Raw genomic sequence first — 11,528 nt, 5'->3', positions numbered from 1 at the left:
CAAGCAGCTATGGTGGATTCTCACCCCTGCCCTGAGGGGCCGGCGCGTCTCAGTGTCCTGATAATTTAATTGCTGCAAGCACCTCTGAGGGAAAGCCGCCCTCGAGTTCCGAGTTCTGCCCGCTGCCAGACAGTCCAGTTTCTCCCCATATGAGTCCTGGGTCCCCAGAGACTTCCCGGAACCGGAGTTCAGAGCAGTCGGGAGCTTGTGACTCCCTCCCCAGCCTCGTCCTCAGGTACCAGTCCCCTTCCGCGCGCTCTTGAGCCTCCGTACCTTTGCACTTTACTTCCGCAGCTCCTGACCCTCAATGTGGTTTTCTCTTTTCTTCTAGTTGTAGAATTTCCACTCCACCAGCCTTCCTGTAGTTCTGGATGTTGACCGTCCTGTCCTTTTATTGCGTTTCTGAAGTTGTTGTAGGAGGCAGCAATCTTGGTGTTCCCCTATGCCGCCATCTTAGTTTCTCCTCATAGTAGAGTTTATTCCATTTGTAATTTAAGGACAAAAAAAGAATGTGGTACAATTTCTGTAAAGAGATTGTCATATTGGAGGCTAGTTGAATTTTCTACCCTCCAGAACATGTTTTAATATTTATAATCCTGTCTTTCTCTGTGTCCAACTTCATTGTGTATATACGTGTATTTGTACCAAAATACCTTGAATGTCATTTTTGCCTATGATGATATATTTCCTTCCCATGTGTTTGTTCATTTTAAGTGACAACTCAGGTTGACAAGTATCCTTTTTTACAGTTAGCAGCTGGGCTCATTAGACCATCCTGTCTAGAGGCAGAGAACAGGGAGAACGAAGATCAGCAGTGTATGTTATGTTTCCATAAATAGCTTTTTGTGTGGCTGGTTGTGTGGGTTTCTTTTAAGCTAACATAAAAGCAGTGAGTAATAGAAGCAGCGGGAACTGGCTTTAACTGCAGCAGATACCCAGTGCAGCTAGAAGGACTTCTTTTTCTTTTCTTTTTTTTTTTTTGACACACAAGTAGAACTCTGGTGAATGAACTTTAATTTCTCCTTTAATTCATCAAGGGAAACCTTTAGCATTGTAGTATAGGAAAGGATATGCTTTTACAAACAGAAAACATCAGTTGGATGTTTTCTTTCTTTTTTTTTTTTTTTTTTTTTTTGCTCTTGCGTCAGATCATGTGGTATTTATCTTTCTCTGACTGGCGGGTTTGAAAAACAATTGAAATTGGGAAACAAGTAAAGCTCTATTTTTCCCAAAGTGAGATCTCAGGTGCAATTTTTTTTTAAAAAAATGACTAGACCCTGCGTAAATTTGCTGGTGTTAGGATAAACAAATTTTGTTAATTACTACCTGGGAAATTTTCAGGTGAGTCCAACTGCCGCGAATATACATTGCTGCACCCACTTAAAGCTGAGCTGTCTCTTCAAGAATTCAGTGGATCAATCTGGAGTCAGGACTGCCAAGCCAAGCAGAAATTCACCTGCACTGAAGTACAGGATTTTATGTGGCAATAAGCATTTTTAATGAAAAGTTTCCCAAGTTTGGGGTTGAATCTAAACATGTGGCAGACTGAGCTAGCACATCCAAGCACTGTTGGTGCTTTGGGGGAAATCTGGCTTTTGTATGGTTAAGCTGAGTAAAATCCAGCTGTGTTTTACTTAACACTGCACTAATCAAAGTTAAGTTGACTCCCTTTTTCTTCATCATCACTGTATCCAGTGGTGTGAGTGTTGGCTCCTCATACCCCACCCCTTCACATTTCTCTTTTAAGACTCATTTCAGATACGCATGTGTGTTAAAGCAATATAATAGTCACTCACTGTAGTAAGTAATAGAAAGCCTCTCCTGCCTGTAGTTTATCTCTTCAAGCAGTCAGAAGCTGCAGGTAATCTTCATCTGCAAAGCAGTTAGATTTTTAACCCTTACCTCTCACATTGCTAGAGGGAGGTCTTAGAGCTTACACAGAAATCAAGGTTGCCGGCTGATCTTAAAACAAAATGTAAAACCTTGGTGTTACTACTAAGAACAAATATTGCTTCTGGAAAGCAGTTTGATGATTAAATCGATAAATAGTCAAATGGAGCCCTGAATTATCCTTACACGGTGTTTGGCATTGGTGGGTAGGGGTGTGGGTGTGGGTCAGGGAAAGAACTCAAGGGATTCACTTTCAAGGTTAGGTTTCTTAATGAAGGTCATTGTCAAAGTGGACTGGAAAGAATGTTTATGTTTTAAATTTTTTTTCTCTCAAAAAATTCACATTTTGCTTTCCATTAGAGAAGTAAATAAGCTGCCTTACCAGCTGCTAAAATTCTCTATTTAGCAGATCTAAGAAAATCAATTCTTATGAAGGTATAGGAGATGGTAAACATGATTTAGAGGGGATTTGAGGTTACTGATGCTATTATGTATAAATATTTGCACAGATAATGCCATCCCCACTCACCCATCCCCCAGCCATTCCCAGGCTGCTTGATCTTACTGTTTACTGTAATCCTGCTTCTCTGGGAATTACTTCTGTCTTCGAAGAGATACTTTCTTCCCAATACAGGAAGGGCTTGCTTATTTATTCAGTAGTAACGTGGAACATATTAATGACTTTGGGGTTCAGTTCATTGGGTGGGTGTAAGTATGTGCACATACATACATACATAAATGGTGAACAATAGGAGATTCTGAACTATGTATTAATGCTGTTTCAGTAACTGGGAAAAGTTTTGAATTCTAATTCCAAATAACTTGGTTGCAAAATATGTTTATAGCTATGTTTGGAAGTTAGACCTGAGTATCGAAATGAAGTTTGTTAAGCATTGGAAATTTAGTGAATAAAGAACTTTACCCAATTTTTTTCTAAAAGAAAAAAGAATGTGTAACCTAGATAAGATAAATGTAAAATCATACCTACAAACATTAGAGTAATCACTGCACAGAAAATAGAACAGATGTGAGAGAAAGATTGTACTTGCAAGGTAGAATGTAGCGAATACCTTCTAACAGGAGGCAGGGAATCATATGAAGCAAGCTAAAACTTCTCAGCTTTGTTTCCTAGTAGAGTTAAGAGATTCTCCTCCACCCCCAGGTTGCCTCAGTTTTTCCTACAGCCTTTGACTATGAGAAATTGTTAATGGAAGTGGGTGAGGACCTTGCCATTCCTTTCTTCCTCTCTTAAAGTGGTAAGCTTGCAGAGCATGCTACTTGAGTCCTTCAAGCTGCAGCTTCTCCCTGCTGCCTTCAGCTCTAATCTCCTTATAGGTGTAGCACCATGGCAACAGCCCAGCCTAGAGCCCAGGAACCTTGTTTGTGTTACCTAAGGGGCTGATGCAGTCTGAGAAAGAGAGGAAGGAATATTACCGATTCTGCCGTCTGTTTAGAAGATGATTTCATGTTCTGCTGTTTGTCTTTCTGTTCTGCTTCTGTTGAGGATTTGAAATTACGCCTGGAAAACATTGATCCAAAGATGTTATCAGTAATCGAAGGCAGCAGGGAAACCATCTTCTATTGGTTCTTGTCTTCTAAACAGAGAGTTGTTTTCTGAGATGTAGTTCAGAAAGTGACTTGCTATACCGTGACATGTGGCACCGCTATGCTTTGGGGTTGCACTGCCAGTTGGCTGTACAATTGCTTCATGTAGGTAGACATTTATTTTGTTTGAAATAAAATTAATTTCTGTTTTATAATATTTTCCTAGAGAATTTTAAAAATAAAAGTGAGCCTTTTGTCATCCCTCCTTCTATGTTAAATATGCCTTTTGGTTTCCTGTTGTGAGGCTCACTATCCGAGTGTGAGGCTTTTTCCGTCCAAATAACTCCTCCTGGGAAAATGGGCTGGAATTGTTGTTTTCTGTATGTTTTAAAAAGATTACAGTATCCTATTGCCTCAACCAAGCTTCCTGTGAAGCATAGTGGGAAAGTTGCATGCTAATCACATTAAAGTAAAATTATTTTAGCATTTAATTATTTATACTTGTTGCATTATATAACATGTCATTATCTTATCCAGTAAAACTAAAGGAAATAAATGTGGAGCTGCTGCATTTTTATGTACAAAACATTATTTGGCTTTTGTGCATACTTTCGTGCAACATTATTTGGCTTTTGTGCACACTTTTCTGTATTATTAATGCTAAATATAATTATTGGCTTTTTGACCTTAAAAAGACTGCTGAATATCAGAGCACATGTTTGTTAGTTTAAACATTAAATGGAAAGAATGGAGTAAAATCCTGTTGCTTAAGATGTTTCCTATTATATGGAGTTTATTAAATGATGTTAGAATTGAAACAGAGGAAAAGAGTAGCCTTTAGTGCTAGTTTTCTATATCTCATTACGTAATAATTTAACTGAAAGCTACTCTGACATTTCTGATATTTCAGTTCCTTTTACTGTTTTCATGGTTATTTCAAGGAAATGAATGAATTTGCTTATTTAATATATTTTACAAAAATTAATGTCTTTACACAAGGCATTTCTTTTTATCCCTATTACTAGGTACTTCTCGAAATTATATATATATATATATATATTCATTTATATATTAAAAACTGTGGGGTTTTCAGCCAATAAATAATATAATTACTGAGTAAAACTGCATGGCTATCCATTACTGAATTCAAAAATATTGTGCATTATATTGTTTGACTTTGCTAATTCCTCCAAGGGGAAGATAGTTAAGTTCTAACTTCTATGGTGACAAGAGTCATGATTCCCAGCCTTCTTTTTTAAACAGCTAGGAAACAAAATCAGTCAGGATGCCTGAATGGTATTCACAAAGAACTGTTCTTCTAGATGAGAGCTTAAACATTTCTTTTGTGGATGGGAGGTTTCTTCAAGGCATTTTATTCTTAATTCATATTTATACAGTAAAGCATGGATAGAACCAAAAGCTTGCCAGAAAAGAATGTCATATTGAGATGGAAATCAGACCTTTTGAAAGGCAGGGTCTTGTGCTGAAAAGCTTGGCTCTGACTGTGTGTGTGTGTGTTTATTCTGCCAAAGCAGAAAGAAACAGAATAAGGATTTAGCCGCTACTATTTTATCAGTAATAGAAGAGGATAATCTGAAAAGAAGAAATAATGTCTTTTGATAATACCTTTGTACAAATAAGAGTATATAAGATAACCTTGAATAGTATATATTTCTCCATCTTCAAACAGGAGTGAGCATAAAAACATCTGTACTGGAGCTTTGAGCTCCCTTGAGACTAGTAAAATTATGATATGCATTTGCTTTATTGAGGAAAAATTGTGAGTACACACAAATATATATATATGATTTATATGGTTACTGTTATTGTTACAGATTAACTACTAATTTGCTCCTCATTTATTTTTTCCTTAGTTATTTATACATTTCTTGTCAGCCTCCACTGCATTAGACTGTCATTTCCTTTTTGGCCATGTAGTTACATTGTCTTTCATATCTTTTTCTATGTTAGGTCTCGTGGGCTGCCTAAACTGAAAGAGTCCCGTTCCCATGAGTCCTTGCTGAGCCCATGCAGTGCAGTGGAATGTCTGGATCTTGGCAGAGGGGAGCCCGTATCAGTGAAACCGCTTCATAGTAGCATCCTTGGACAAGACTTCTGCTTTGAGGTAAAAAAGTATAGAAAAAAGGAAGAGTAGTTGAACAACTAGCAGATCTTCTATCCAATAATTCTTTGTTTTTATTACTATGGTATTGATGATTTGATCATCTTAACTAATTTTTAGTTACTGGAAATTACCTACTTCTAGGGAAAAGGCTTGGAAGTCTGTCAATCTAATGTTATTGGTGGTTAAAGTTATCAATGATGGTTTCTCATTCCTTTTGACTTCATCTGCTTTCAAAGTAAATGAGTTCTTTAGTACATTCTCAGCAGAGGCCACAAGACTAACAATAATATTAAATTTGTATTTCAGTTTTTTAGTATTGATAAAGATATCAAACACTATCTTATTTTTCTCCTAAAAGTCTAAGCCCCAGTTTTAATTATTCTCTGAGGAAATTGACCAAAAGGTAATTTTTCTAACTGTTTCATGGGCAGTTTAAGATGTGGGACCATGTCTTACTTATTTGTATAATCCCCTGCACCTTGCACAGTTCCTGGCACATTACAGGTGCCTGATTTCTTAAATGAACAAATTGTCCTTAACCATTTCAACATGTCACTAATATAAAACTTATCAATGAGATTTTTTTTTTAACATTCTTTTTTAGGGGAGGAGGATACTAAGTCTTCAAAATCTCCTGTGAATTTTACATTCATAGCGCATTTCAATTTGAACTAGTTACATTCATTTCAGGTGTTCGCTAGTCATATGTGGCTAGTAGCTACCATATTAGATCAGAATATATAATCAGATCTAATTTACTAGGTTATAATCTGAGATTGAGTTAATATATGAGCACACTTAGCAATTTGGACAAGTCACTTGTTAGTGTTTTTCTTATAAGTCATTTGAACTTCCTGTATTTTGAAAGTCGGTTCAACAGGTTGTATACCAAGCCCAGTGTTAAGTGCTAGGCATATAGGTCACATGTTCCATTTTTAAAGAAAAGTGATAATAGTGATCAGGTTACCCTCCTAAAGACTAGAAATCACAGGTGAGTTGCCTAGTGGAGGAGATATAGATTCCAAAGATAATAACCCAATACTGGTAACTCTTTCAGTTTCATTAATACCATCTTATCCTATACTAGAGGCCCAATGCATGAAGATTCATGCAAGAATGGGCCTTCCTTCCCCTGGCTGCTAGCACCACCTTCACTCTGGCCAGAGCCGCCTTTCTACCTTCGTTCCGGCCTGGAGCCACCTTTTCTTCTTCCCACGCTGCTGAGCAGCTGGGGCAGTGTGGAATGCCTGCGTCCTGCCCTGCCCCTGGCTGCTCAGTGCCTGTGCATGCAAATTAGCCTGCCATCTTTATTGGGTTAATTTGCGTACTCACTCCTGATTGGCTGGTGGGAGTTGCAAAGGTATGGTCAGTTTGCATCTTTCTCTTTTATTAGTGTAGATAATAAAGCGGTTATATGCAAATTGACCATCACACCTCGCACAAGATGGCCACCCCCATGTGGTCAAAAGATGGCCGCTGCAAGATGGCCTGCAGGGGAGGGCACTTGTGGGCGATCAGGCCAGCAGGGGAGGGCAGTTGTGGGGGGATCAGGCCGGCAGGGGAGAGCAGTTGGGGGCAACCAGGCTGGCAGGGGAGGGCAGTTGGAGGCGATAGGGCCAGCAGGGGAGTGGTTAGGGGGTGATCAGGCTGGCAGGCAGAAGCGGTTAGGAGCAATCAGGCAGGCAGGCAGGTGAGCGATTGGGAGCCATCAGTCCCTGATTGTGAGAGGAAGTTCCAACTGCTGGGGATTGGGCCTAAACCAGCAGTTGGACATCCCTCAAGGAGTCCCAGATTGAAGAAGGTGCAGGCTGGACTGAGGGACACCTCCCCCCCAGTGCATGAATTTCATGCACCGGGCCTCTAGTAATATTATAATGAATGTGGTGCTAGGGGGCACCCAGAGGCCTCAACCTGATCCAGGTCCTTGCCACAAAATAAGAAGGAATTCAAGAGGGTGACAGAAAGATTTAGCAAAACGCAGTAATTTATTAACATGGCAGTATGCACTTGAGAAGTGAGAGTGGGCAATCTTGGAGAACAAGACATGGTGATGGGGTCTGGGTGGAAGGTTTTTATTAAACACTAGAGGCCTGGTGCATGAATTTGTGCACAGGTGGGGTCTGGTCGGCCCACCACGATGGGGGCCCATTGGGTTAGGCCGGCGTGGGGAGGGGCCACGGGTGGTTGGCCGGCTGGCCCTGCCCCCAATCGAGGTGTTGGGGGCCGGATCAGGCTGGTTGGTTGCTGCAGTGCATGTCATAGCCACCGGTCGTTCCAGTTATTCTGGTCGGTCCCCTGTTCTGGTCACTGGGCTTTTATATAGATGGGCAAAGGGTGAGGGGATTGAGTGGTCCTCTGCTTCTGACTCTGGTAGGATGACTGCTAATGCAGCTCATTCTTTTCTCTCCTCTCTGGATAGTGATTATTATTATTACTTTTTTTTTGTCCTCTAATTACAGGAAACTGGAGTAGGGGAAGTAGGGGAACAGGTAGTGAGTGAAGGTTGAGTTTGTGGTGTTTCAACCAAGATGAGAAGGGGAGGGGTAGAGCCTGATGCCTCAAAAGCAGTCCCAAGAAATGGGATAAGCTGTTTTAGAGACTCCTCTCTTCCCTTTTTAGTTATTCTTTATTAAGTCTCTCAGAATTGAACATATTCATTAGCAGTTCATTTAAGATGTGTCCTGAAAGGTTTTTAATTTTGGTATTTCAGAACAGTTTTAGGATCCTGGCTGAATTCTCACTGGCTTTTGTTGTCTCATCAGGAGATAAGTGAGGATGCAAAGCAAAAAGTGGACATAGATGTAGATATACCAGTAGAATCACAAAGCTGGTTTCATGTAGTATGGTTTTGGTTCATAGCATATCTTAACTCAAACAATACAATTAGGAAACTAGAGCCCTCAAGCCCTATGTTTTATTTTCTTTATGTCTAACCTTTATGTTGAAGGTTACCTATTTGAGTGGAAGTAAATGCTTCAGCTGTAACTCCGCTTCAGAAAGAGATAAGTGGATGGAAAACCTTCGCAGGACAGTTCAACCAAATAAGGTAATAGTGGCTTTGAGGTCTAAAAAATGTGTACCTCTATAAGCAGTAAGTTGATAGAAGCTAAATGCAGTGATAATACCTTAATTTTTATAGAACTTTTTAAATGCATTCGCCATTTCAAACATGCCATTTTATGCTGAACATAATTTTATTGCAGTTATTATCATGTTTTTACCAATGTAGATAAGAAGACTTATCTACATTTAAGTAACCTGCCCAAATCAGAAGCTAATACATGATAGAAATGGGACTAGAACACAAGTTTCTTAACTACTTATCTTTTTTTATTTGTAGACATTAGTCGAGCTGCCATGAGGGTTATGTTACAGAATGATATTTTGTAACCCAAATAAAATAGAATGTCTATGGCTCTGTAAAATTCTGATACATTCTATTCAGAGCTTCCTATTATCCTGAATAATGATATAATAATTCCTTTCATTATTTATTTACTAGAGGCCTGGTGCACAAATTCATGCACCACTGGGGTCCCTCGGCCTGGCCTGCAGATGGGGCCGAAACCTGCTCTCCGACATCGCCCCAGGGGTCCCAGATTGTGAGAAGGTGCAGGCCAAGCCAAGGGACCCCATTGGTGCACAATTGGGGCCGGGAGGGACGCGGAAGGTTGGCCAGCCGGGGTGGGACCGCGGGAGGTCTCCAGGGAATGTCGGGCCCATCTAGCTCAGTCCTGATCTACCGGATCCCAGTAGCAAGCTAACCTACCAGTCGGAGCGTCTGCCCCTTGGTGGTTAGTGCACGTCATAGCAACTGATCAACTGTCTGCCCCCTGTTAGTGCACATCATAGTGAGCGGTTGAGGGGCCTTAGCATGTCATTAGCATATTACACTTTGATTGGTTGAACAGACGACTGGATACTTAGCATATTAGGCTTTTATTATATAGGATTACCCGTAATGAAGTATATAAGCAGCATCACCCAGTAGTTGGCAAACTCATTAGTCAACAGAGCCAAATATCAACAGTAGGATTGAAATTTCTTTTGAGAGCCAAATTTTTTAAACTTAAACTATATAGGTAGGTACATTGTTATTAACTTAATTAGGGTACTCCTAAGGCTTAGGAAGAGCCACACTCAAGGGACCGAAGAGCCGAATGTGGCTCGTGAGCTGCAGTTTGCCGACCACGGGCATCACCTATTTCAAAAGGAAAATGTTGTCTTTCTGGGATTTTGACTCTCAAACTTAGCTTTATTACTTCTTTATAGGACAATTGCAGACGAGCTGAAAATGTTCTTCGTTTATGGATCATTGAAGCTAAGGACCTCGCCCCAAAAAAGAAATATTTCTGTGAACTGTGCCTTGATGATACCCTCTTTGCTCGTACAACCAGCAAGACCAAAGCAGACAATATTTTCTGGGGCGAACATTTTGAATTCTACAGCCTTCCACCTCTTCATAGCATCACAGTTCACATTTATAAAGATGTGGAAAAAAAGAAAAAGAAGGACAAGAATAATTATGTAGGTCTAGTCAACATCCCCTCTGCCAGTGTGACTGGTCGCCAATTTGTAGAAAAGTGGTATCCAGTGAGTACACCTACACCGAACAAAGGAAAGACAGGAGGACCTTCTATTCGAATTAAATCGCGTTTCCAAACTATCACCATTCTGCCTATGGAACAATACAAAGAATTTGCAGAATTTGTCACCAGCAACTATACCATGCTGTGTTCTGTCCTTGAACCAGTAATTAGTGTGAGAAATAAAGAGGAGTTGGCTTGTGCCTTAGTGCACATTCTTCAAAGTACTGGCAGAGCCAAGGTAAGTGGAAAGGAGGATTACGTTACCCAAAGTTTCTTCCCTACCTTGCATGAAGACACCAAAATATGATACTGTGGAGATGCAAATTAGAGAAATACTTGTTGCTAATGCTCAAAAAAGAAAAAAAGAATTGAGAAGGAAGCCTATTAGCAATTCTTAGATCCAGAAAAGAGAGAGATTATAAAACTAAAGGAATAAAATGGAGAGATCACAAATATTTATTTAAAGTTCATTTGCATTGAAGATAGATACCACAGCTAGTTCTTTATTGTCTGAAAAATAAATTGGTGATATGGGCGTGATAATCCCACAGTACATTCAAGGTTGTTTCTTACTGTGGTTTTACTCCTCACTATATATTGTCTGAGTTAAGATTAACTGGTGACATATATTCTGGTTACAGAAGGAGGTATTCCAGAAGCATGCTAGGTATTAGCAAGCATCTTCATGGGATTAAATCTATATTTGGAATAAAAACAGCAAGGGATGTTACATAATTGGTATAGTATGAATCTTATTTCATCCTGGATATAAGTAAAAATTTAGGAAGATGAAGGAAGAGCAATGTGTTAATTGTATGAAGAACAACAACCAAATGATAGTCTTTGATCAGCCTGAACTAGAGTAATTATCACCTCTATGAGGCATAGTCACTTCATTAGGCTGAGTCACTATTACATTATATACAAATTGGCCACAGTAAAATTGTGTTTCAGACCTAGAGGCGTTCACAGATAGAATAATTTATTTACAAAAGTGCTATTATGCTTTCTTGATATAAATCAGAATATGCTGATATATTCAATACTTAGTTCCGTATTTAAGTATTATTATCCTATTGATGATAATTTTTGTGGTTGGATTTACTGATAATAATCTTTAGGTTTCTGGCATTAAAAAAGCTCAAGAATTTGGGGTGAGGTGTCATTGAAATTTTGATTGTCATCTTTGAAATTGTAGGGTATGTTCTTTCTGCTTTTTAGTGGCTCAAAGGTCAGGACATATGCAGAATTTTTTAAACAACCTTATTGAGGTATAATTTACAAACAGTAAACTATACCCATGTAAAGTGAAAAATTGAATGATTTTTAACAGATGATGCTCCCACTGAAACCACCAGCACAACCAAGATACTGAATGT

At 39.3% G+C, this 11,528-nt stretch overlaps 1 protein-coding gene across 6 annotated transcripts in view; it reads left to right on the top strand.

The window, feature by feature from the left end:
• The window catches only part of RASAL2 (RAS protein activator like 2), a 177,050-nt gene that overhangs the window by 134,919 nt on the left and 30,603 nt on the right, over positions 1-11,528 (top strand). For all 6 annotated transcript variants that reach the window (XM_015570144.1, XM_015570141.1, XM_006754519.2 and 3 more), the window contains 3 exons: positions 5,407-5,560; positions 8,508-8,606; positions 9,833-10,387. In XM_015570144.1, coding sequence (XP_015425630.1) covers positions 5,407-5,560; positions 8,508-8,606; positions 9,833-10,387 — 808 coding nt within the window. The remainder of the gene's footprint in view (positions 1-5,406; positions 5,561-8,507; positions 8,607-9,832; positions 10,388-11,528) is intronic.

Source organism: Myotis davidii, unplaced genomic scaffold (assembly GCF_000327345.1).
Source record: "Myotis davidii unplaced genomic scaffold, ASM32734v1 scaffold591, whole genome shotgun sequence".
Classification (NCBI taxonomy): domain Eukaryota; kingdom Metazoa; phylum Chordata; class Mammalia; order Chiroptera; family Vespertilionidae; genus Myotis; species Myotis davidii.
This window is presented reverse-complemented; position numbering and strand designations above follow the sequence as displayed.